General features: G+C 44.2%; 1 protein-coding gene across 4 annotated transcripts in view; it reads right to left on the bottom strand.

The window, feature by feature from the left end:
• The window catches only part of LOC144227664 (transducin-like enhancer protein 1), a 90087-nt gene that overhangs the window by 14592 nt on the left and 47738 nt on the right, over positions 1–27757 (bottom strand). For all 4 annotated transcript variants that reach the window (XM_077759335.1, XM_077759336.1, XM_077759338.1 and 1 more), the window contains exons 9-14: positions 17905–18021; positions 14491–14544; positions 13841–13993; positions 12143–12287; positions 10948–11138; positions 9294–9370 (exon numbers count right to left, since the gene is read on the bottom strand). In XM_077759335.1, coding sequence (XP_077615461.1) covers positions 9294–9370; positions 10948–11138; positions 12143–12287; positions 13841–13993; positions 14491–14544; positions 17905–18021 — 737 coding nt within the window. The remainder of the gene's footprint in view (positions 1–9293; positions 9371–10947; positions 11139–12142; positions 12288–13840; positions 13994–14490; positions 14545–17904; positions 18022–27757) is intronic.

Below are 27757 nucleotides of genomic sequence, written 5' to 3'. Positions count from 1 at the left end.
AACACCCATGACTTAAAAAGAAAGTGAGGGCATGCTCCATCAAGGGCTCTTTTACCAACCAGTTGGGCAAGTCTAAGGGCCAGGAATGCAGAAAGGGAAGAAGGTGCGGGTTGGGAGTAGTGACTACGCAAAGAAAATTGGGAAATCTGTAAATCCACAAGGGCAAGACTGGGGAGACAGTATTTGGCAAAGAGGAGAGGAGGATGTTTGGCTAAGACTGTGGCAAACTGTGAAGTGGAAAGAGTAAATTCCCAGCACCTTCGTTAGGGGCCACACGGCTGGGGCCACCCACCTGCACTCAAGAAAGCCTCACAGAACACAGAGCACCCCCCCAACCCAGATTTCTGAACAAACACCTGCTGTTCAGAATCTAATCTTGTGGTCTCATTGCGAGAACTGAAAAGAATAAAGCCCCTTGGACAGCACAGATGTAAAAGCAGAATGAAATCAAACTCTTTCGGAGTCAAGGACTCTTCCTTTATTGGGCACACAGCAGAGGTACGGGAACTCAAACTCAAGAGTCCCCACTGGGAATCCTCACAGGGAGTGGCAGGCTGGAAAACAAGACTGTTTTGGAGAAGCAGGTTGTTTGTTCCTAGCAGACGGACTCCTGCTAATAAAACTATGCGGTGTTCTGAGGCCAAAGGAAAACAGGTGTTTACAGAGTTGTTGGTTTGCTGGAAATAGGAACGCCAGCAGCAATCTGGTAAACAGTGATAGAGAACCATGGACCCCAGAGATAATGGCTGTGGCCAAGACCTTGCTGTCTGTGGACCTCGTGCTCTCAGCAGGGAGTCTCTTGTTATCAAAAATCCAATCATGTCAAAAAACTCCACATGCTCGGGGCGCCTGGGTGGCTTAGTCGGTTAAGCGTCCGACTTTCGCTTAGGTCATGATCTCGCAGTTTGTGGGTTCAAGCCCCGTGTCGGGCTCTGTGCTGACTGCCAGCTCAGAGCCTGGAGCCTGTTTCAGAGTNAGGCACTGGGCCATGTGACCAGTCTGCATCCTAAATTCCCTGCCACATGGAATGATGGGCCGGCCAGTCCCCTAAAATATCGTATGCCGTCACATCTCTGAGTTGTGAACAAACTGTTCCCTCCTGCCTAGAATAGCACCGCCCCCCTCCTCAGTGCATGTCACTTGCTCTCTCTCCTCCTCAGCCAGCCACAACCTCCCCAGGCAGGAGGATTCTTTTCCAGAGTCCTAGCTCTTCCTATAAATCTCGACTATGGCATCTATCAGACTGTGGGCCACTGCACATGTTGACACTTCTCATTCATCGTTTTTCTCATTCCAGAGTTCTTTAGGGACAGGTGGACGGACTTCACCAGTGAGCATACAACTGGCACTCAGTACATGAATCTCAACACACCAGGTCATTTACCGCTACCCTAATCACTTATTAAACTGAGGCAGGAGAGTCACTCTGGAAAGGAGAAGAAGCTACAAAACAGTGGAGGGTCCTCTAACCACTTGGGTTATGTCAGCCAACCTTTCCCAAGAATTTCCCAATAGTCATACCAAATGTCACTGGCAGTATCAACATTCCCGGGGGGGTGGGGGGTTGGGAGGGTAAGTAATCCCTAAAGAGCTGATCTGGACCAAAACAAAGAACAATGAAAGCAACTATAGTAATGGAGTGAAATCCATGGCCCTTCCCCAAGTCAGCAGAGCCCAGTGGATGTAGGATGCTTCCTTCCACAGCAAGGCGTGGTACAAGCTGCCATAGGTCACATACAAAAAAGTGCAATCCTGTGTCTGGTCACTGAAAAGCATACCTTGAAGTAGGGTCGCCTAGGTGGCTCAGTTGGTTGGGCATCCAACTTGTGGTTTTGGCTCAGGTCATGATCTCACAGTTCGTGGGATCAAACCCCAAGTTGGGCTCTCTGCTTGGGATTCTCTCTCCCTCCTCCCCCCACCCCGCCGCCTCTCCCCTGTTTGTGCTCACACACACTCTCTCTCAAAATAAATTAATAAAAAGTAAATGGAAAAGCCAAGATTCAAGTTCAGACACCCAGAGCAGGTCTGCCACAGAAGTAGAGCCTTTTAATCTTCAACCTAGCTTCACACTGGCACTACCTTGGACATTTTCCCCTGAAGAGGGAGAACACATGCCCATCAGGATAGAGACATGTAACTTACACAAAAGAGACCTTCATGTCAATGTCATCAGTGCAATTTCATTATAGAGGCCTGGCACCGGAGGCTCTGAGCACTGGAGCATCTGGGTCATTCTGAGGTAGATGAGACTAATGTAATTTATGATGGTGGGGGACACTCTTAGCCTCAAGAATGAGTATAATGAAGGTGGTGACTAGGGGATTGTGATGTGAGGTCATAAGGAAATCAAAGCCATATTATTCTAAGATTTCAGGGAAAGAAAATAGGTCCTTGGGAATATAATTCATTTATTTGTGTTAAAATCTCCTTCACTGTCAATATAACAAGGTTTACCTTTAACATTTCTTAGGGTATGCATATCTAACCTGTAACATCTATAAAATGTAGAATTTTTCCAGCTTGGCATCCCAGCCTCCTCCCAAACAGCAAATATGCAGATCAGGGCACAATTCCTACCCTATTTGGAAGACAGCATTTCTGCATGAATGGAGGGCTTTGCTAACAATTAAATCACAAGGTGAGAACGTAATAAAGCATGAAGATGGGAGACTTTTTTGTCTGTTTCCTTATTGACTTCAACATATGGCCATTCTCATTTCTTGAAAGGGCAAATGCAGAACCTCTTAAAATGGACATGATAAGCAAAATTACTAGACAGAGAAAAGAGGAGATTGGTAGTTGATAAACTAGGAGGTTCTCTGGCAAAGTTAGCATTCATGATTCAGAATTCTAGGTCCTACTTCCTCTGCCAACTAAGTGTTTCAAAACGTGTCAGTGCATTGGGGTGGCAACAAGGCCCCCATGCAGGGCAAAGATTCAAACTGAGATACTCTTGGATGAAAATATGACAAGAGTTTAAAATACAGCCATTTCTAGGCTCAGTTTGAAAAGTCTACCAAAGGAACCAACTACTACAGGAAAAGCAGCATTATGTAAACAAGAAATAAACCACCCTCCTAGCTGATAAACTGAAAGGCATTTCTGAGGAGGTGAGGAGGGAGAAGGGACAGATGTGCAGGAAGCCAACTGTCCAGTAGCTAAACACAACGCATCGAAAGAAAAGGCCTCACATTTCAATATAATCTCAAGAAATTAGCTACACATTCCCAGAAGATCAAAGAGTAGAAAAACAGAAATTAAACCAAAATCCAAATGGGGTGTCTGGGTGGCTCAGTCGGTTAAGCGTCCGACTCCTGATTTCGGCTCAGGTCACAATCTTGAAGTTCATGAAGCCCCCCATGGCGGGCTTCCCACTGACAGTGCGGAGCCTGCTTGGATTCTCTCCCTGCCCTTCCCCTGCTTACGCATGTCTGCATGCTTTTTCTCTCCAAATAAATAAATAAATAAACTTTTAAAATAAATAAATTAAATTAAATAAACCAAAACCCAAATGGTGATAATAAGGCACAAAACAGCCATGTTACTTTTAGTACTTAATAGACAAAAAGATACCCAAATATTAGAACAAGTAAAAAGACAGCTGAATTAATTTTCAAATCCACTAAACAAGCCAGCTGTGGATTCTAGACATCTAGACATGGTCAACAGAGGAACCAGAAGCAAGATCAGGAATAGAAAATGGGGTTGGGGAGGGGGAAGCTGACCGCGGAAATGTCTCCTTGGCTAGAAGCTGGGACGGCCTCTATTCATTGCTGCAAAACATGTTTTCCTAAGAGGCAATTTTACCCCATACGTAGTTAAGATTTTCTTTTCTCTTTAGGCTCCAACTCCAAAAAGGTACTTTAAAGATTTATTTAAACACTAAACGAGTGGGTGTAAGATTTCTCAATTACACGTCTAGCATTAAAACACAGGGTGAAGGAACTTGGAACAAGCTGGAATCTTAAGCCAAACTATTATTAGTCTGAGTTATTACTGACCTCTAGGTGCTACTACACGAGGCAGGTATAGCCCAGCCCCCAAGTATTTAAGGGGAGGAAGCCAGTACTTCAGGGACAAAATGACGTCTTGGGGACAGCACAGCGGGAAACACAACAAAGTGATGTTGACCTAACTAAACTTCAGAATTTCTCTTACCAGGATCTCCACAAAGCTCAGGGGAACACATTTCCAAAAACTAAAAGTGAGTTCACATTAAGCTGACCAAATAATACCAATTAAATCTCACCTCGAGGGTTTGAAAACACAGTCAGGACTACCTCTTATAAATCAGCTGTGCTGAACTCTAAAACGCAAAATGTGAATCTCCTTTGGAAAGGATGAATCAGAGTCTTACGCAATCCTGGAATCATCTCCCACCTACTCAATGTACCAAATATGTGTTTACTGGGTTTCTGAGCTCAAAGGGACAGAGGGACTCTAAAAGCTTCAATTCTAGTAGGGAAGACATAGGTAGAAGTAGGACATGCACACATGATAACTCAAGGCCACAGCGTGCAACGTGTCACAGGACGTTACAAGGTGCTTCTGGAGAGGGCTCACTGTGACAAGGCATCAGTGAAGGCTTTGTGCTAAGAAGGCAGCAACAGAAGTGCCCTTTGAAGGACAGGAAGTATTTCCACAGGAAGAGGGAAGACTGGTGAGAAGGGACACTGCTCCAGATAGGAGGAGTAAAGGCTCTCAGGGAATGGAACATTCTCTCTTTCGGCCCAAGCACAAGATGCAAAGAACACGATGTGAGGCTGGAAAAGCAGGTGGGGGTAATACTACCAGAGGGGCCATGAATGCCCCCCATCAAGAGTTTACGTGCAACTCCTGAAGATCTCTGAGGCAAGGACCTCATCAGGTAAGGACTTTAAAAAGGGGAAAACTTGGGGTGCCTGGGTGGTTCATTTGGTTAAATGTCCAACTCTTGGTTTCAGCTCAGGTCATGATCCCAACATCATGGGATCAAGCCCCGCATTGGGCTCTTGGCTGGCATGGAATCTGCTTAGGACTCTCTCTCTCTCTCTCTCTCTCTCTCTCTCTCTGCCCCTTCCTGTGCTCACTCTCTCTCAAAATAAATAATAAACATTTAAACACATAAAAAGGGGAATACTCACCTAGGATCTTACTGACAAAAATGAATAGGAAATAAGTGAGGATGTTAATGATTAATAAGAGTGGTAAAACGTGACTTAACAAAGGAAGAATTACAGGCTAAAGTGTGCGCCAGATGTCAGAGAGAATGGGGAAGATGCCTTTAACAGAGAGAAGTTAGGAGAGACTGGTATGGGGGGTGAGGGAGACAGGGAAAATGACCAGGTTGCCTGGGAAACTCTAGGGATCTTACATCACTTTGACACCAACAAGTACAGAATAGTGGCAACACAAGTCACCTAACTTGCTCTATTTCACTTTGATTAAAAAAAAAAATTAAAGCCACAGGGCCTTTGAATATACTGGGTCCTCAGCCTAGAGATTTATATCCAGCCCCTATGGAGTTAAAGCAGCTCAGAACACTTCTTCCTTGACCCTCTCAGAAAGGATCAGCCTGTCACATGCTTTTATAGGATAGTGTTCCTCTAGGTCAAAGCTCTTCTCTCAATTACAATTATGCATTTACTTTTGTGATTATTTGATTAATGTGGTCTCTCCATCACTAAGCTATGAGTTTCCCATAGGGTCCCCTATGCCTGTGTAGCAAGTCTCAATGAAATCAATGAGAGAGGACAAGAGAGAGGTGGCTGTTAGACTTTAGTGAGCAGATGGTACGGGAATCTGAAATCACAGCCCACAAGATAAGGCTGAAGCAATGGACACATTGAGCCAGAAGAGAAGCCCCATGGCAAGACTGTCGTCTCCAAATACCAGAAGGGCTGTGGTGGGGATGATGGATTTGTGGCACACTGTGTGGTCTCGAGGGGTAGAAGGGAGCCAGGATTGATGGATTAAAGGTTCCAAGAAGACAGATCTCAGTTCAAGGGCTGGAGCGATTTTCACACAGCCCGGGAAAACGGCTTCCTCCAGGCACCTGCGAGTCTCTGTCACTAGACACACTCAGTCAGAGGCACACAGCCAACTGGAGAGGCTATCACAGGAGACTGGAACCACGGGGTGACATTTACACCGGTCCCTCAAGGTCCCTCCAGCCCCAGCTGAACTCTTGTGGCTGTACTGCTCGCTCTCAGGAGGCACCCATGCGTTTGCACATGAATCCCTCCAGCTCTCTGTGCTAGGAGCAGGCCACAGGCTGTCCCTTGTACCTACAATGGCCCACCTTTTCTGCCTCCTCTGCCCTGGGGGCTTGTTCCTCCTGTACATGCCTCATCTGTCTGAGTGTCCCCCTCACCCCAAGGAAGCCCTTCCAGTCCTAACTGTGGTCATTCTTTACACTGCTCTGCTTTCACAGCAGCTCTCACAAATGTAACCACAGTATTTGCCTCTTTAATGTTTTCACATCAGTAGGCCCCCAGAGGCAGGGAAGATGAACATTCTCTTTCCTGGAGACTGCCCAGTGGATCTTGCTCAAATGTCCATGAATAGCCATTCATCACCCTACCCAAATATTACTTCGACTGGTATTTCTCAGAGAGTGACATTTGCAAACCTTTACCACATCTGTTCACCCTCGCCCTGGTCATGGTTTTTCACCATTTCTCTTAAGTGCCTCACACCAGAGCTGCTCAAAGTGCGGTCTGCAAACATTTGCTACTTATGGAGTGTAAGTGTTGAAAACCTTTCTACAGTAGCCTGACAGTCAATTCATGACAGCTGACTCTTGTAATAAAAAAGTGGGGCTTCTATTTTCTGTCTTTCTTCCCCTATTCATCTATATTTGTCTGTTACCGGAGTACCAATCTTGGTCATGCTGGGAAAAAACTGGTCATCACAGATGCTTTGAGAAGCACTGCCTCAAGAGTATCCTGTTACTCAACAATGACAACAGGAAGTCCTCTCATACTAATTAATGGACCAAAACAAGAGGAGTAAGGTGTGTAGTCCAGCTCCCAAAGACTATGGTGAACTACCATTTTTCCCTCTGATATTAGCTCAATTGTGCTCATATAAAATGGCTCCCCTCAAACTTAAAAGAAAATCCTGAAAAATATATTTTCACTATTTTGGAGAGCAGTGACACTCCGATTCAGAGACTCTCCCTCAAATGTGACTCTCACAACTTTGCTGCCGTGCCCACTGCCATGGTCTCTGACCGCGTCATAGCCTATAATGGAGCTATGAACACAAAGGAATCCAAGGTGCTCACCATCAAGGACGTGAATATTTTGGCTCTAACAGATGACACCAGGACTATCATTCACAGGTTTAAACTTGATGGCTAATTGCATTACGAACACACACATACACGACTATAAGGAGCTAGTTAGGTCTGAGTTAACAGTCCTCTGCATACCAACCTCCAAGACCATCATGATAGTTCATAGCTCTTGCCACCCTCCCCCCTACCTGCCTCGTATTTCCCATTCAGGGTGGGGTCTTGGCATCCAGACATACACCCACACCTCCAACTCTTGAAACTGGCTTTCCCTAATGGTCAATTGAACTTGGCCTTGTGTATTATTCCCCTGAAGATTCACCAGTTACTATTAATTATTGCCTCTTATTCACATTACTCATTTGCCCTTTATCCACTCACCAGTTTGTAGGACACACAACAGCCACACTGCCAGAGACCACAGATAAATACCCATTAAGTGCCCTAGGGCATCTCAGGCTGGATGCAAAAGGTTATACCCAAGAAAATACACAACATAAGAGTTAACGGTTATTTCACCAGAAGAGATCTGCAAGGTAAGAAAGCATTTGCAACACTGTCCCAACCACCCACCCACCCCCAATCCTCCTCTTCCCTGGGCCTAGATGTCACCTGTTCCTATTGTAGATAAAACTCTCATTTTGTCATGAATTAAATTACCATGAAATAGACACTATAATGCATGTAAAGTAGAGCTATGGGAATCTGCTTTCCCAAAAGCAGGTGATGGGGTAAGGAATTCCATGTTTCCTTATGCTGCTGGTGAATGTGAAGAAAAGCTCCAATCAAAATCACAGAAAGATGACCAAGTAGTTGAATGGACCACTCAAAATAGTGTAATGTGCAATACACAGCAGACACATACATAAAAGCTAAAAGCCACCACACAAAGGTAGAGAGTAAAATAAAAATAACTTGAGGTCACCTGGAAGGCTCAGTCAGTTAAGTGTCTGACTCTTGATTTCAGCTCAGGTCATGATCTCATGGTTTGTGAGTTCAAGCCTCACCTCAGACTCATGTAACAGGACTCTGAGCTGACAGCACAAAGCCTGACTGGGATTCTCTCTCCCTCTATGCCCCTCCTCTGCTCATGCTCACTCTCTCTCAAGTAAATAAACATTAAAAAAAAAAAAAGAAAGAAAAAGAAACTGAAGACCTATGATACATAACCCTATATGGAAAAACCAAAATTGTAAAAGGTCCTAAAGGAAGGCAGAATACGTGATGGCAGGTAAGACAGACCCCCCATATTTTAATTTTGCATTGTACAAAAACTGAGAACTTTCAGAATTCTTCAAAATCACATTTCTAATTACTAACATATGGAAGCGAGTGATTTTAAGTGACCTTGGAAGAATAACCAACAGGGTTTTTCAAATTCAGAACACTCTTTTGCCCCTTTAATCTATCTTTCTTGCTTTCCACCAAAGCCACTCTGCGTTTTGTAGTTCTGGACCTCTCAGAGTAAAGCACGCACCAAACTTCAGCGTGCGGGCAGGGAGTTCCAATAACAGATGCCCAGATGCCACGACTACCCTTTGCACAACTCTAGTTTCCACCAAAATAACAAAAAGGTAGCGCTGAGCTGGGTAAAAAGACAACGCGTTTCAAGTTTCTGAGATTTCAAGAGTTTGTGACAGCTTACTGCTCACAACACAGCCCTGTTGAAAACCTCCAGCAGCTACCCTCTGACCAAAGGCAAAGCAGAGCAGCTTTCTGAGAAAGGGTCAAGCAAGAAGGGCCAACCACCCCCGGTTCTTGCCTCCTTCCTGGTCCCCGTCTACAACAGCTTCTCTCCAGAAATAACTAAATGCATGAGATCACCCATAGTGAGAAGACAGAGGCATGACACCTACAAGGTGCCTATTTATAGAAAGTGCTAACACTCCTCAGGAAAAGACACTAGAAATCTCCTTGGAAACGTCCAAGCTTGTGCTCCCTTTGGAATTCTAGTCTGCTAATACCCATGACTAAGTAATTGCGTTTAAAACAAAACTGAGGAGTTAGAGGTACTTACGGTTTCCCCCCAGGGATTCCTGCCAGGTTGGGAGGGATTGTAGGTACTCTCATGTGAGGGGGAGGATCAAACCCAACCTGGAAACAAAATAAGGCATTGAAGACTCAGTTTATGTAGCGAAGGCACTTTGTGAACATCTAGAAAGACTTTTCACTAGAAACTCCTAGATCTCCAAAACAACATAAACAGAACAGTAACATGTGCTAGCATTTTTCAAAAGAAAAAGTATAATGCAAGAAGTAATGCCAGCACCCCTAAATGACAAGCCATGCTTCTTTTCGGGGAGGTGGGCTGGAGCATGGTCTACTTGTACATGGAGAACCAACTTCTCACCGTAAATACTTCCTGTAGACTTAGGATGTCCTGCCTTGCCCAAAAAGTCTGCAGAGAGCAGTATGTTGCCCAAGCCAGGACTCCTTGACCTTGGGGCTATCAATGTTTTGGGCCAGACAGTTGTTTGGGGCTGTCCTGGGCATGACAGGACTTTTAGCAGCACCTCTGGCTTCTACATTCTTCGTACCAAAAGCCTTCCTCACTTCTGATAATAAGAAGGGTCTCCACATATTACCAAATGTCCCAAGGGGGAAAAATAGACCCATTTCACAGTTACTGCTTAAACATTCATAGATTCCCTAGTTTGGGTGCCCTAACAAAAATACCTAGTCCCTCACCCGCCCACTTTGCTTTAAATTATCTTGCCCTCTACTGCACAGCCTTTCCTGCTCGTGTAACATAAGAGAAAAAACACAAACTTCACTCTCTCCCCCAACTCCTGGAGGTAAAGCTCTCTGAAGAGGGTATGGGGCACCTGGGAAGCTCGCTCAGTTAAGTGTCTGACTTTGGCTCAGGTCATGATCTTACAGCTTGTGAGTTCAAGCCCTGCATCAGGCTCTGTGACAGCATCGGAGCCTGGAGCCTGCTTCGGATTCTGTGTCTCCCTCTCTCTCTCTGCCCCATCCCGCTCACACTCTCTCAAAAATAATAAACATCAAAAAAAAAAAGAAAGTTTTTAAAAGCTATCTGAAGAGGAGAAGGGAGAAACATAAACACGACATATTCCAGCTAAGAGAATACATAGGGACTTCTATTCACTATAGGCTATAATTTATTCTCCTTCCCTAATGCAGTCAAGGATTACAGTTGGTTTTACCCTTTGCATGCAGTTTTGTACCTTCCGGGTCAAAAAGGAGGCAGTTGACATAGTGGCAAAAGGCAGGGCAAGAAGACAGGCAACATGCCTGGAGGCTTCAGTCATCCCTGTTTTCTCCCTGTTGCCCTGAGAGTTCACTGCTTACGCCTGAGCCCCACTGTTGCGTTTAAAGAATAATAAAGGCACGGAAAGAAAAAGTTCCAGCTTCTCAAATATTTTTTCCTAACAATTAAAGAGGAAAAATCCTCAAGAAAATGCATGAAAAGGCTTCTGTAAGTTACTTGAGTCATTCCATCGTTTTCCAAAAAGAAAAAAAGAAAAAAGAAATCTACCTGGGGGGGTGGGAACCAGATGTCCCCAGAGCCCCAGAAGCAGCTCCTGAACACTGCTTTGTTTCATCCACAACCAACAAGCGCTGGGCCCTAACGTCATGAAGCGGCATGCGGAGGGCAGCGGGTGGGGGACACTGAGTTCTGCTCTGCAGGCGTGGGCGGGGACACCTACCATGGGGGAGCGCCCGTAGGCCACCACGGCGGCTGCAGCAGCGGCGGCGCTCATCTGGGGGGACATGTTGTGCAGGCTGGCGTAGGCGGCGCCGGGGCTGGTAAGCTCGCCATTCATACCCGCATGGGGCACCATCCCGAACGGGGCGGGGTACGGGCCAGGCACCGCCAGTGGCGTCCTCAGGCCGGCCGCTGCAAGGAAGCACAAGCCACGCGCAACTTGAATCAACCGGCCGCTGTGGTCCAGCCTGACCGTCGGCTCCAGGGTCCCTTCTAAGGCCATCACGAGGGGCGAGGACAAGCCAGGGAAAGCTTGGGTTGGGGGTTTGATCACCACCAACTCGGCTGAAGTCATCTCCAGGGGAAAAACAGACGCCGGGGAAAGCCCTACCCACACCCTTCCTCCTTGGCCTGGCACCACTGGGAAACCAGGGAATTTAAACGAAGCAGCAGTATTGTACCCAATTCACCGAAGGCAAACCAAGGCCCAGACACTGTTTCCTTGACTTAATCTCAAAGAAAGGTTTGGATGAAATACATGATTCCTCCTTTCAGTTCAAGCTTTCCATTCCCTCATACCATTTCATAGGAAAACCTGACCCTGGGTTTACCAAGCCAAAGCATGGGTTCAGGAAGAATATTCTGGGGTCTATTTTCCTCTGGGCCCAAGGTGTTAAGGAAGATAAAGTCAAAAGTTACCAATTTATTCACAGGCTAGACTCTCACTGAAACCCTCCCAATTTCTACTGCCTGAGAGACCAGTGATTCCTGACGGATGAACCGGCAGAAACCCCGCCCAGAAAACCCAAGTAACGGGAGCAAGCAGCACACTCAGGCAGGCCGTTTCTGTCAGAATTAGGGAACTCAGACACACAATGACACACACGGGAAGGAGCTCACGTGTGGAATAATTATCGGAAACTTTATCAAAGTCCCTAGGATTAGGATGACTTGGAAATAAATTTTTTTTAAAAAAGCCAAATGTAAACAGCGGGAGACCGAACAGGGTGCAGCTGCTGAACCTCTCAGGACAAACATCTGTTTCTTATCAGGGCTTTTCAGGGATAGGGAGGAGGCGGGCAGGCAGTCTGTGCATTTCATATTCATGGGGAAATGGCGTCAGGAGCGCACAGACAACGACCCAAGCCGGGAAAGGGAGTAAACAAAACAAGGCTCAACGAGAGGCGACGCTCTACCCGCTTGGTTAACGAGGGGGTCCATGGCTGGAGGCTTGCCGAGGCCTGGACGGAGTCCTGGAGTGGCGCTAGTGCCCGGCGTTGGCATGTCGCTCCGAGGCGTCGGTGTGCTGGATTTCAGAACAGGCGTGCTGGCTTTTTCATGCTGGTATCATTAAACAAATTAAATGAGTATTATTTTTAATCCAAGCCATATTACACAATTTATCACAACAGCAGCTGGGACACTGGGCACCTTCTAGCTACTCCCTCAGCCAATTTTCATAAATCCACACAATGTTGACAGCATTAACTTGTGAGCGAGAAATGTTGACCTTTCCTCTTCCTGACAGAATTAAAACTCTAGCTAGAGACACAGAACATGATCACACTTCTTCCTCCGCAGATTTTATTTTAAAAAGTATTTTTCCATCAGGCGTGTGGACTTTGGAACTGGGCCAAGTTAGAATGATGACCACCCAGAGAAAAATTCCCAGTCACTCAGAAACAAATGGCCTGGTCACCAAGAATGTCAGAGGGAAGATCCCTGTTTTCTAATCTTGCCATTGAGTGGCAGTGGGATTAAGACAAATGGCGAGAGGCAGTGGGACCACTGGTCTGACGAGAAGCAAACTGGCATCTCAAAGGCAAAAGCCCAAGGAGTCCTATCAGTTTGAGAGATGTGCGTGGCATTTCACACGGCCACCCACTTGCTTACATAACTGGCGGGGACCCACCAGCCTTCAGGAGCCAGTAACAGGGTTACAGAGCCTCATTCTTGCCATCTCAACCTTTCATTCTTTAAATTCAGGTCTGAGGAGCGCTACGGGGTAGCAGAGAGCATGCATGGGCTAGCAAGAGACCCCAGCTTGCTCTGGCCTTGGATCTGATGGGCTATGTAAACTAGGCAAGTTCCTCAGGCTTTCCTCCCCATCAGTGAAATGGGATAATGCCCAGGAAGACTGCGTAAGAGTCAAACAAAGGGTTGTTACGGTTTGGTTTTTGTGAGTTAAGAGACGACACGCTCCACAGTATTTGTTGAATGGCTGAAAGCATGAACAGGCTCCAAGGCTCCGGCCTCCCTGCCCCAGCTCCAGGCTTCCCCTGGGCCGGAGGCCCTGTGAGTACATCCCCACTCTGACCCCAACCCAATTCCAAAAAACCCCGACACAATGCGTCAGTCTAAAATATGGTAAGATGGCCAGCTTAAGAAAATGAGGATTTCTCAGGACCTACGAGGTTGTCCAGTAAAAGGACAATGGACATGGAAGTCCTCTAATCACGGCCCGAAAGATGCTTGCTACTCAGAGGGGGAACGGAAACACCATGTGGGACAAAGAGCAGAAGGGGGAGTCTCACTTTTATCTTATTTTTTAAATTTTTTAAAATTTCTTTTTTGAGAGAGAGTGCAAGCAGGGGAGGAGCAAAGAGAGAATGGAAGACACAGAATCTAAAGCAGGCACCAGGCTCTGAGTTGTCAGCACAGAGCCTGATGCGGGGCTCGAACTCATGAACCATGAGCCGCAGTCAGACGCTTAACCGACTGAGCCACCCATGTGCCCCAGAAGTCACACTCTTAAACACTTAAAACCATAACTCTCATTCAGTTAAAACAAACAAACAAACAAAAAAGCCCCAAATTTCAAATACTTGAGGGTCCTCTGAACCACAAAGAAAAATAAACTGCTAAATAGGCAGGTGATGGCTCTTATGACCTACCAAGCTCATTTCTTTGGATTTCAAAGAAGTGGAGCTTCCCGAGGAGGCCGTGGACGCTGGGCTGCTGGAAGCATCTTTCTTCAGCAGACGGTTTTTGTCGATCCCGTTTTCCCTGGGTGAATGGGCAGGGCTTGCTCGTGGAGAAGAGGGGTCCTCAACAAGCATAAGCAAAGTTTTTGTGATTTCACTTACAAAGGAAAGACCTTGTCCTTTACAGACTTATTTCCACACCAATTCTCTAAATTGAAAGAGGATACTCTAAGACCTTTAGATCTGGGGGACTTGGAGGTGTGCAGTGTTGTTAGTATTACCAGGATGGTATTTGCAAACACACCCATGAAGACAGCACAGAGGACAACACATTTAGGAATAATCCTATCCTCCCATCATGCTCATAAATACTTTGCCCAGAAGGCACAGGAAGGAAAGGAGGACCAGATATCCAACACACAAATCCATAATGACTGGGAAAACAGACTTTAAAAAAAAATGAAACAAAGTTCTCATCAGGTAGGCCACTATGGCTCCATCTGTCATAGTCACTAAGCTTTTAATGTGTAAAGTTGTGAGAAACCAAAACACCACGGGCTCCACCTTTCTGTTTCTCAAAAGTCACTCTAAACATAAAGTTTGAGAAAATGAACAGTTACCTCATTAGACACATCCACAACTAAGTTGTCATCGCTTTTGTCACCATCACTGTCCTGGAAAAAAAATTTTTTAATGCCATTTATTAAAGGGTTAGAGGCCTAGTTAAATTTCTACAGTTCTTGGTGACAGCCAGACTAAAATATGGCCCAGGACATGCCTATAGGTTCCCTTCTAGACTGCCAGACCCTAGTCATTAATACTGCCTCCCTCTTTCTTATCTGACCTGGGGCTATGCAAAGCCCTGGGCAAATAACTGTGGCTTAGCATACCTGCTATATATCATACTGGTGAGGGCAAGCTGCAAACACTGAGTGCATAGGAAGAGCTCCACAAATGTTTGTAACAGTTGAATCTCTTATAATTTGAAATCCGCCATGTCCTTATAAGAGGACTCTTTCCCACTGGATGTCAGATTAAGAACACAGTTTCATGTCAGTGCTTTGTGTGTATCATTCTTTGTGTGTGTGTGTGTGTGTGTGTGTGTGTGTGTATCATTCTTGAAGACAGCCAACAAATCTCGTGTTCACAGATAATTTGTAATTACAAAGACAAACTTAAACCATGTTCCCACTGGGTTACTAATTACCAAAGGAAAAAAAGCAAAAAACTAAAAACAACAAAGCTATCTACTCGACTGGAATAACGTACCGACATCTAACCTCATGTTAAGAATAAACCTTGCTGTGATCAGCTTGAAATATTTTTGGAGAAATGGAAGGAACTCAGGATGGGAAAATCTGGAGGGCATTAGCGCCCTGCCATAGGGCTTTATTCTCTCTTCATAGAGTCGTAAAATTTGCTAATCAAGGAAACTGCAAGGTTGTGCTAAATTTGAAAAAGCTTCAGAAAGGCTATTCAATTTATGTGATCACTCCTACATCAAGTTTAGGACAGACTGAAAAAGTCTACTTTCTGAGCCAAAAGGTTTCATGTCCTTTAGTACAGACTAATACCATGAGCATACGAAAGAAGTATGATATTGCCATGGGTCCTGGTTCTCAAAAAGTAGTAGGTGACTAATTTTTGATCTAAACAATCATTTTACTGATGTCACTGTCAATTCCAAATACACAAATGTTTGACAATTTGTACTAATAAGTACAAGGGCAAATATTAGCCAGGTTGGCTTTCTTTGGGGCCCTCCATGTTCAGCTAGAAAGTTATCCTCAACTTTAAATTCTTATCTTTTAAATGGTTTTTTCTCTTTTTTTTAAATGTTTATTTATTTTTAGAGAAAGAGAGAGAGAGAGAGAGAGAAGCAAGAGAGCATAAGCTGGGGAGGGGCAGAGAGAGAAAGAGACACAGAATCCAAAGGAGGTTCCAGGCTCTGAGCCGTCAGCACAGAGCCTGATGCAGGGCTTGAATTCACGAACCATGAGATCACGACCTGAGCTGAAGTTGGCCATTTAACCAAATGAGCCACCCACATGCCCCTTAAATGTTTTTTTCTAACCACACCTAGAATGTTACATGTGGAAGACCCTATTTACTTTCTCCAACAGTGTGTTACTAGATTTACTTTAATCATTTTTGTTAAAGCACCATGCATTTTACTTTAATAACATAAAATCATAACCAATGAGGAAGCCTGGATAACTCAAAACAACAGCCTATTGAAAGAAATATTTTTATGTAATAAAAGAAAAAATTAATACTAAAGAAAATTTGTTTTCTCTCTTAGTAACAGACCTCAGAAAAACACAAATGTTTTTCAGGTGTTAAGAACCCAAAGATGGGGTGCCTGGGNGTGGCAGTGACAAAACAGAAGCCAAAAAGGTTTTCCCTTTTAGAAAACAAAGTACAAAAGTGGTTCACATAGTGTACAAACTGGCAAAAAGTAGCAAACAACTCATTTACTACAATGAGACTGTGAAGTAAGTCCTTAAGGAGTCTGTAATTTCAATCTGAGCTTTGCCTGGACGCTTCTCCAAAGGAAGCCTTCACAGTACAGTGTACACTAGTCATCAAAGAGCTAAGGTCAGAGGACTTTGCCCCAGACTCTCCAACATCACGTCAGTACATCACCCTCAACTACCTATCCAGCTGGACATACCTAATAAAAGCAGGTTATAAAACAGTAATGCACAGCTATGGATTCTAGATCACTTGCTACTAAATATCTACACAAGCCTCATGCAAAACTCAAAATTATATTATCCACAACCTCCAAATTTCTGCATGTCATGTCCTGAGAATGTTATCGTAGCTCAAAGTATAGACCACTGGCAAAATATCCACTTCTACACCTTCAGTTTGGGAATCCTGGCTTTGTGATGAAGACCATGCATTCTTGAGTGAGACTGCCTCCAGGCTCTGCCACTAACTCTGACCTTGGGCAAATCACTTACAAGCTCTGTGCCTCAGTTTCTTTATCTAAAAATGGAGGTCATGGCACTGAACTCATAGAGCGGTGTTCAATGAAACAATCCATGCAAAAGCACACGGTGCCTGGCACTAACAAGCGGTTGTTCAGGAAATATTACCCACTGTTGGCTTGAACAGGCCAGAAGGAGGTAGAGAGGCCTAGCGTGTAAACCCCCATATAGCCCGCACGCCAGCCAGGCATAGACATTTCTTCCACAAGCAACAGGAAGTGGCCTAATCCAGCATTCTCCTCTCATGCTGTTCCCAAAAATGTGTCCATCTTGAAAGACACACTTGAAGACAGACAAGAAAACTCCAATTCATCTATCAGCTGCGATGTTTATGACTCTCAGACCCAAGCCAATTGTCATGTGGCCTGGTTTGCTCTCCTTGTGAATGTGGTTCCAGCTAGATCTGAGTCAAGAGCCCTCTCTCCACGGGCCTCTGTTCTCAATCTGCAGGGCCCGACTTAGATGTCTCCAGCGTTTTTTCCATTTGTACCAGTGGACTTAGATCGCTAAACTACTTGCTGTTCAAGAGGATGAACTCTGCCTCAAGACTGAATGTGAGCCTGAATACATCAATAGAACAGCATCCCAAAAGGTATTCTGTGACACTGAAATTCTTGCCCTGATTGTTTTAGCAGGACAGGCTACCGAATTTGTAGGGCCCAGGACAGAATCAAGATGCAGGCCCTTGTTCAAAAATTGAGAATTTGAAGATGGTTGAGAGCAGAGCATTAAGTCAAGGGCAGGGTCCCTTTAAGAGCAGGGCCCTATGCAAATACACAGGCTTCAAGTCCACAAAGGCAGCCATTCAAGCTAGGATCCCCTCTTAGGAGGAACTTAGGCAAAAAGCCTAAAATGTAACAGTGAGCCTGGCAGAGCATGATTTACAGCTCTAGATGGAAACAGTACCTTATAATATAAGAATCTATCCTCTTTATAGTATTAGAAATTAAAAGGACGTGAGACTGTCACTAAGATCTGAGAGTATGTTCACTTAGAAGTAAGGAAACAAATACTGTTTCAAGTCCTCTATTTACTTACATAGTGGCTAGAGTCCTTATCATCCACCTTTCTTTTTTTGATGTCATTGGAAAATTCAGGCCCATTTCTGCGTTTATCTGTGCCCCTTAGACTGTCTGGGACCAAGAGGGAATTACTCTGCAAGACAAAAAAAAAAAAAAAAAATTAATCAAAGATTCCTTCCCAGGTCTCTTTGTACACATGAAAACCCAACCTGGATGTGACAGCTATATTAGAAAGGTGATACCTACACAGCCTTTCATTCCATTTAATTCATCTCGGCTGAAGACTTGGATGGCAAACATTTATAGAGTTTTAAGCACTTAAAAGGGAGACCCTGACTATGCAATCAAACCATCTGAAGCCCAGTAGATCCTTCAGGCACTACTCACTTAAAATGTTCTTCCGTTCTTTTTACTGTCAGAGAAATGGGAGCCTGCTGTTTACATGGGGATGTGTTTTTTATTCTTTCCCACTGAGATTTCTTGGTCAGGAATATAAATGGCCTATGAGCAGAACCTGAGTTTATTCTATTAGACGTATTCTGTGACTGTAACAGTCAATGTGTGCCCCTCAAAAAAGACACACGGAGAGAGCAGGTGGGATTAACAGCGTGGCTTTCCTAAAAGGCAAATCACATTTTCCACAGCAACAATGAAGGAACTCTTTTGAGTTCTTTTAATTTACTGTTGAAAATAAGATTTGGTGCTCCTTGCCAATAGCACTGAAATGTAAGACCCAAAGCAGGCATTTCAGCCAGTGAATCTTCAACAGTGAGGCCAGCTCCCAGACACAAAAGCAGGAGCAAGGACTAATCTTTTCCACCAACCACACAGGAGACTTTCATTCGCATGGGCTGAGTAGGAACTGCTGACCCAAAGAAAACAGGCATTTTAGGTATTTGGGGGTCACATGACACGATCTGCCATCCCTTCAATTCCCATCTCCCCTCAGGCTAAAGCATCAGAACAAGTTACAATGAGTCCTTTTAAGTACAGGATTAGCATATGCAAGGGGGCAATTTGTTCAGTGATGTGTTACTGCCTTGAACAATACCAAAGGAGCTGTGCAAAAATCTCCTTCACAAAGCCCAGATAACCCCATTTTCTACAAGATGCCGGAGGACTAACTGGGGAATGTCCAGGGCCAGCAGACAATTATGTAACCTTTCTCTGCCACAGTTTAAAGTGGAGGGGGCTGGGGAGAACCTTTAAGCTAGACCACCCCTAATGCAATGGCATGTCCCAGAAACAAATTTTTTAAAGCCAGGTGGGGGGTGGGGTGGGGGTTTTCGCTCCTAACCAGTCCAAGATCATCAGGGCCAGGTGGCTGGCTCTCAAAGCCTCCTCGTGAAAACTGTGGACCTCACCATGGGAGCATTCCCAGCTCAACCGCACGCGGGAGGAAATCAAAACTGGGGACCAGGAGGCAATGTGAAGCCTCTTTGCCCACTGCAGGGGCTGACACTGAAGTGAGCCGAGCTTTGATTCATGACCATTCAAGCTACACAAATGCAGGAGGCTTTCATAAAAGCAGAGGGAGGGACCCGTGCAATTCAATACAGAGTAGCTCCCAGTAATGTCTTTAGCACAGTGTGTGGGGCTGAAAGGTGAGCTGGCTGGATCCCTGAACTAATTACCTTAGTAAATGCCTGCTAAAAACTAACCTTTCCGACCTAGACCCCGCCGCCTGATATGACACAGGAGACTTAACAAAACTCCTGCAAGTGCTAACGTGTATTCCGAAAAGCTGAGCCATGGAGGGGAGGATCAGCTTGTGCTCAGGTGTAAACAGTGTCCAAATAAATGCACCTGCCTGTGTTTTCAATTTTATCAGCTCTGGAGTCTCCTTGTCCAGACACTGACCAGATGCATCAAGGCCAGTGCCATAGAGCACTTGACTTTACAGCTGCCCCAGTGCCCTGAAGAAGGCAGCAGAGGCTTGGTGTCTGCTGGCAGTGTTAAAGTTAAGTCTCTCTCCACAGGGTCACCTTCATAGCCTTCCGGCTGTGACCAGCCCTGGGCATCCAAACCGCTCAGCCATTCACAGACAGTTTTTTAACGATCTTATTTTTTTTAATGACGTCAAGTGGTAATGTAAACATAAAAGTAAACTACACTGCTGTTAGCAACAGTGCAAACTGTTAGAAACAGTAACATTTCTATAGCCAGACCTGTAAGCCTGTCAAGCTTTGAGACCTCTGCTACTACATGTTCGAAGTTACTACTGTAATTCCCCCTTGAAGGGCTTCAATGAGGCCTATAATCTGAATAGGTTTTGAAAAGCTCTGGACGTTCCTCTAAACTTGGACAGGGCTAGTAATTAGCACCCCTACTTATGTGAAAATTGGCTCCATTCAAAATGGCAGACTCAGACAAGTTACGAAACACAATGTCTCATGGTACCTTTGATGCCGTAAAATGGATTCAAAACAAGGCCACAAAGACTGTGGGCTGGAAAGGCCTGGGAGAGCCACAGTCAGGAGCCAGGGGGTAGCTGGTTCACCCGGCAGCCCCACCAAAAACAGACCACTTCCTTTTACCCTTGTTCCCATGAACCCAGTCTCCTTTGTGTAACTGTCCCCGACATCTTCCAGCCCGACACTGCTTTCATTGTTTTCCTGATTTAAGCAAACAGCTCCAGCCTAATGAACTTCACTGTCAGCAACAACAGCTGTTTTGGTTAAACTACTGCCTAGGTGACCCTAATCTTCACAGTTCTCTTGTGCACTCCCCAGAAACCCAGAGGTGACTTCACAGGTATTAGTGGATGTCTCATGATACTGTAAGGTTTTTTTGTTTTGTTGGGGTTTTTTTTGTTTTTCCCCCTTGAGCGCTGTGCTTTCCTCACTCCACCCCTGAGGAACACCAGCTGGTGCAGAACAGTCCTTGGGAGCCATTTTATACACACTGTAAGAAGAAAAAGATTATACCTGGGTAGTGTCTGAATCTCATTTGGATCTTTCAAAATTTAGGATTCTATCTTGATTTGTTAGATCTAGACTTGGATAAGATAGTATCACATTCAACGTTCACATTTAATCAACACTGAAGAAGCCCAAAGAATGAACCTTAAGGTTGCTTCACTGTTTTGTTTTGTTTTTGTAACTTGTGCATTGGAAACACAGATGGTAATTAGAATCAAACCTTTGAGGAGTCCAAAGTAACCTTTAAAAGACTTACTGTTCATTATCTTCATCCCCCTCCTTTTATCTGGAGGCTGACCAGAGAGCGGAAGCAATTTGCGTGAAGTCACAAAGCTCTTCCTATTAAGTCAAAGTGTCCCCACTCCCATAGGAGTGATTCTTGTATGTAATTTTTATACATTAAATACTTTCCAACACATACTTATCACTTAAAAGTCACATTGGCACTTTAACCATTAACATTTAACCATTTAATGTTCTTTATTTTTTAATGTTTATTTATTTTTGAGAGACAGGGTACGAGCAAAGGAGGGTCAAAGAGGTAAACACAGAATGTGAAGCAGGCTCTAGGCTCTGAGCTGTCAGCACAGAGCCCGATGGGNCAGAGAGCGGAAGCAATTTGCGTGAAGTCACAAAGCTCTTCCTATTAAGTCAAAGTGTCCCCACTCCCATAGGAGTGATTCTTGTATGTAATTTGTATACATTAAATACTTTCCAACACATACTTATCACTTAAAAGTCACATTGGCACTTTAACCATTAACATTTAACCATTTAATGTTCTTTATTTTTTAATGTTTATTTATTTTTGAGAGACAGAGAGAGACAGGGTACGAGCAAAGGAGGGTCAAAGAGGTAGACACAGAATGTGAAGCAGGCTCTAGGCTCTGAGCTGTCAGCACAGAGCCCGATGGGGGGCTCAAACCCACGAACTTTAGATTATGACCTGAGCTGAGCCACCCAGGCGCCCCTACCCATTTAACATTCTAATGTGACAGAACAATGCCTAGTACATGCTTTCTCTGCCACCCCCATACAAAAACTGTGAACATATTTTTAAAACTTACATTCTATGTTAAAACAACCCAAACACAGTTCCAAATTGCTGCCTTTCCACTCGCGAATCCTGCCATTTACAATCCCAGATGCACGCTAAAATGGGCCTCAGCAGAGGGAAACAAAGTAGTCCAGGGACCCACAGCACCACAAAGATGTCACCCACAATTTCTAGCCATTGTGCAGACTTAGCTGCCACCAGACTTCTCCCAGCGTCCATATTTTGAAAGGCTTTTTACCTACTAAACAGCATTCATCAAGTAAAGTTCATTTTCAAACGTTAAATCTGCCAGATAAATATTTAGTTGTAAATCAGAGGTTTTTTTTATCTGCATGAGAACCAGTGTTACCACACGGACTGATTTACTCTAATTCTAGCCAAGAAACTCAATGTTTTATTTCACCTTGCAGCTGGTAAAATTTAAATATCTGCCAGAAATTTTAAAAAACGATAATTACTGGGCAGATTTCTATTACAAATGTCCCGAGGTCTGGGATTTTTGAGACTGAATGTAAGTTTCCCTTTGTTTTTAAAATTCTGTTTTAACTAAACAAAATCATCTTATTTACTTTGTGTCTTCGACAAAAGCTAGAAACTGGGAGATTTACATAGCCCACGGGGGAGATTACAAACTGAAATTCTAGGTGGCTCAGCTGGTTCTACGTCCAACTCTTTTTTTTGTTTGTTTGTTTGTTTATTTATTTTGAGAGAGAGTGAGCAAGCGGGGTAGGGGCAGAGAGCGAGAGAGAAAGAGAATCCCAGACTCCAAGCTGTCAGCCCAGAGCCTGATGTGGGACTCACACTCACAAACTGTGAGATCATGACCTGAGCTGAAACCACAAGCTGGACACTCAACCAACTGAGACACCCAGGCACCCTGGTTAAGTGTCCAACTACTGATTGAGGCTCAGGTCAATATCTCAAAGTTTGTGAGATCGAGTCCCACATCAGGCTCCCATGTGAGTGTGGAGCCTGCTTAGGATTCTTCCTCTCTCTGCCCCTCTCCCCAGTCTCTCTCTCTCAAAATAGATATACTTAAAAAATATATTAAAAATTAAAAAAAAAACTCTTAAAACCACAATGATTTTCTGTACATGTGGCATACATTTATGGGAAGAGAGCCAAGTAAAACAATAAAGGGAGAGGTTTATCTGACAGGTCTCTGGAGAAAGATGATTCCTCCCTGTAATGCTGACTAGCAGAGTCAGAAGAAAGAAGCTCCATAAGACCTGTTAGCCCCACTGGCATACCGTTCCTTCCATTTGTAGGTAGAAACTACACATGAAATAAATAGATGAGGTGCAAGGACAGAGAAATCATGCACCCCAAGGGAATTCTCCCTCTTAAAAAATCTGGAGAACATAGAATCGCAGTATGCACCTTCACTGACAACAGACGAATTGTTCACCAGGATTAATATATGCTCCCTGGGGGCCATTTCTCCTCCCATTCGCAGTGACGTGATAGTTAAGAACAGTTACAAAAGTAAAACAGCTACGCGGAGAAGAAAAGAAAAAAGGGGCAGATCTAATACTACAAGTGGTGTATACTACTCCAAGCTGCCAGATCCACACCATGTTATCCCAAGTGGGTGAACCATGTTTTATAAAAACACATACCAGGACTATTCCCTACTGTAGTTTTCTGGGTGCAAGTTAACTAGAGAGTTGGCAGGGTGTTTGAACCTTGTGGGTAGAAGTGGACAATATATTATTCTTGAAAAGCAAAAATAAACATCCAGATGCAATTATTAAACCATACCTTCATTCAAGAACTTTCAGCATTAAGCAGAAGAGCCTCTTGAACTGGAGACTGTTCATTCAGTTGAATCAAATGAAAACACCAAGATTTGGACTTTGTAGGACCTTTATTCTCACCAATGTGGACAAGGACCATTCTGGACAATTCTATTTCATGGTCTAAATATCCACTCAAAATTGAGGCAGACTCAGATCCTTCAATATGGATAAAAACCATCTGTATACCCTTGTTCTAAGACTTTCACTTTTCTTTAGAAATTTAATGATGATGGCTGTTCATGTAGGTGGAGATATTCTGGAAGGTAAACTCCAGAAAATATGAAAGAAAGCAGTTTAATGGAATGTTACACTGTCAGTGTTACCAGAACACTTGTTACAGAGCCTTCATGTATCCTTCATCGATTCTGAGACCTCAAAGCGACTCTTCTGCCAACCATGTCTAAACCCTGAAGCCACCAGCAGCAAATCTGAAAGGAAAACTCACTCGTGGAGAAAGCAAAAGCTAGACAGCTTTCCCTAATGTGAAAATAATGCACATTATTCAAATGGATTTCTTGAGCTGCCATGCTGATTCCCCTTGGGAACTTTCTCCTCCCTGCAGGAAAAGTGTTTGTGTCAGAGGTACAGATTGGAAACTCATGACACCTCATTTATCCTCAGTTACACTAAGGCAGTGGGAACCTAATTTGCTAGCATACTCTACACTGACAATTAACTTCTCGGTGAACATTAAAACAATTAGGTAGTGACGCACCCCCATCACATCTGCGTGCCTTCTCCAGCTACACCTGGTGCCAATTAAGCCATCACCCAGCCGCTGTACTTTTTGCTGCAGTCCAACCGGTCATTCACAGATTGTGCCTGACGTTTCAACAAATGCATTTCTAACCCCTAAAACTAACAGGATCCCCGCCTGTCAACGGCGAGAAGTGTACGAAAGTGAAGATACGTGGAAATGTGTCCACTTGGCAACCAGATCACATCTCAAGAGCCCTGGCGGTGAAGCGGGTCTGAAGCATCCATTTTTCATATGGTTTGAATGCAAAATGTGGGAAAGAACCCGCATGTTCTTGCACCTCGATCTAGGAACTCAGCGCTGTCGGCAGATGAGCGCTTCAGTCAGGAGAACTCTCAGAAAGGAAGGCAGCCAGGTAGGAGACATACAAACCCAGTAAATATGTGGCCTGGAAGAAGCACTAAAGCATGTGATAGACACCGGTTGCCTGTCTTGCTAAGTCCCCAGTCTGCCCTTCCACCACCGCATTCTCCAGGTAACGCAAAATAAAACACACCACACATACACGACGAATATAAGAATTATTTCAAAATAACTTTTAAATGCCCTCATGACAATTTCATCCCTCCACCCCTGCCCTGATCAGGATCGTGGTGACAGCAAAAATCAAATCTGTATTTCAAACCATTTTTAAAAACAGCTACTTAGCCTCTACTTAGCTGAATGTCCCCTTCCTTCTCCAGTCCCAGATGGGGTACTTTCTAATACAAGAAGCTGGAAAGCACTGGGTCAGGACTTGCCTGTGAGTTACTTGGATATCTGAGAACACTTACGTCCACCTCGTCTCATGTGAAAGACGGACACACAGAGTTTGTTGCTTACTATGTTTCAGAAGGAATGGTAAAAATGGTCATGGGGCCAAAAGGAAAATAAGTTTTTTACAAACCTGCTCTAAATGGTGGGCATTAAGTTTCCTAACTACAGAGCACAAACTGAAGTCTGAAAACACACTTCAGGGAGGAAGGAAATATTCTCCATCTGCTTTTTGGTTTTTTTAGAGTAAAAATGCCTGAAGGCCCATCTTTACTGTAAGCACAGTGAGATAAAACCTGAACATTTCTCCAGTTACACACAGGCTCTGATACCCACCCAGCATCCACAGTAAACAGACCCCGCCCCCTGGTACAGGGATGGGCCACTGACCACCACCTAGAAACCGCTGTAGCCTTCCTTTCTTCAGGGTTCACCCTTCCCATAGCAGTGATGCCATGAGCAGTTTTCCCAGAGGATTTTTTAAGCATATAGTTTTAAATTTTGCCAAAAAGGAAATCTGCACAGACAACTGCTTAAGAAAGCTTAGTGTTTTCCAAGGTGCCTAAATATTGAAAATTTAGGTGACTCGTCTCAGTTTTATCCTTAATTTCCAGGCAATCCCTTGAAATACACCACAGGACATAAATCCATAAATGTTTAGGCAGAAATACATCCTCCTCTGATGAACTGAATAGCATGATACTAATTACGTTCATAACGGGCTCAGGTCAGTCTTATGATCTCGACACTGAGAAACATCAGTAACTCCCTGCATCTTCACAACTGCCTTACCTTTTTAAAAGTTTATTTTGAGACAGAGCCAGCCCACGTGAGTGGGGGAGGGGCAAAGGCAGGGGGAGGGGGAGAAAGAATCCCAAGCAGGCTCCACCCTGTCAGCAGAGTACAATTCAGGGCTTGATCTCTGGTGAGATCATGACCTGAGCTGCAATCAAGAGTTGGCCACTTAACCGACTGAGCCACCCAGGAGACCCATGCCTCACACATTTTAAAACAGGAAAAGAAACCAGCAGTAACTACATTGAGCATGACTAATAATGCATTTATTGCTGTCCTGCTATTCTGCGGGTAGGGAGGTCAGGGAGAACATTCCTAAAGGCTGTGTATGCTATATCTGAGGACTTCACATTTGTGGTCCCTACAACCCCTCACCCTGTGAGGCAGACTCCGTCACCAATTCATAGATGAGGCTAGGGGAATGTTCAAAGGGATGAAAAACCTTGCCTGTGCAGCCAGAATTCCATTGAAATCTGCCTATATTCCAAAACCAGTGTTCTTTTTATCACCCCATGGCTCCATGCTGCCATGGTCCTGAAGAGCTACTTGGAGCTAAAGTGATATTCAAAATAATAAAATAAAATTTCAGAAAAAGGCCAACAATAAAGTATTCTCCAAAGAAAAATTCATGTCTTATATCCTCCTTGTGCTTGGCGGTGCTGTGATTTGAGAAAAAAATGATGGGTGGTCCTTGCTAGAGTCTGGTCCTATCTCTGCCAATCAATCAGTTAAGTGCAACAGCCACAGAAGAAACACAGACACCACTTCACAGGAGATAAAGTGATGGCTGTCATCATTATTTTTAAATAAGTTCTAAAGATGAACTCAGTAAGACTGGAAGTCAGTTATCGAAGAGCAACAAAACAGCCCATGAGCAAGACAGAATCTTAATGTCTACCTCTGTCAATTAGCTATACAATTAGAGGCACCTAGCCTCCTCGGGCTCAGTTTCTTATTGGTAAGATGATGGTGTTGTACCGTTATGACCTCTAAATAGACTCACAATACTTATGCTTTTCGGGGCCAGGAGCACCTTTTGAGAATTTGACGAAAGTGATCATCTCTCCCCACAATTATGGAAAAGAGCACCAACACAGAACAATGTAGACACAGCCAGAGAGGGATTCAAGGACCTTTTGAAGCCCATCTGTGTACCCCACCTAAGTCCAACGACCCTGTTTCTGCTCTGGAGTCTCTCCCCGACACCTAACCACATCGTCTCCTCCCTTTCCCAAATGTTCCAAATAGTGATCACGTCTGTGAGGTATTCCAGTGTTTTTCAGTCAACAAATATTTGACTGTGACTTTAAAATGCAGCATTACAAAATGGCAGCAGGCACAGCTGAAGCATGAACGTGGGGATTTGGGGCGCTCCCATTCTCAGCCAAAAATCCATGCCTATCTTTTGACTCCCCCAAAACTTAAGTACTAGCAGCTTAATGCTGACTGGAAGCCTTACTGATAACAGTTGATTAACATACTTCGTATATGTATTATGTACTATACTCTTAAAGGTAAGCTAGAGAAAAGAGAATGTTGATAACGAGGAAGAGGAAATATAGTACTATATTGTGTTTATTAACAAAAATCCACTGTTAAAACCCATGTTGTCAACTGTACATGCAGTGTCTCACACAGTGCCCGGCGCATAGTAAGTGCTCAATTAATGTTTGTTAAAAGAATAAACACACGTTCTATCATATTTTTTCAAAAGCTATACAACGCTTTGTCAATTCTCTGATTCTAGATCTTTCAAGCAGACTTATTAAATAGTGCCTTCATCCAAA

The sequence above is a fragment of the Crocuta crocuta genome, unplaced genomic scaffold (assembly GCF_008692635.1).
Source record: "Crocuta crocuta isolate KB4526 unplaced genomic scaffold, BGI_CrCroc_1.0 scaffold41, whole genome shotgun sequence".
Taxonomy (NCBI): domain Eukaryota; kingdom Metazoa; phylum Chordata; class Mammalia; order Carnivora; family Hyaenidae; genus Crocuta; species Crocuta crocuta.
This window is presented reverse-complemented; position numbering and strand designations above follow the sequence as displayed.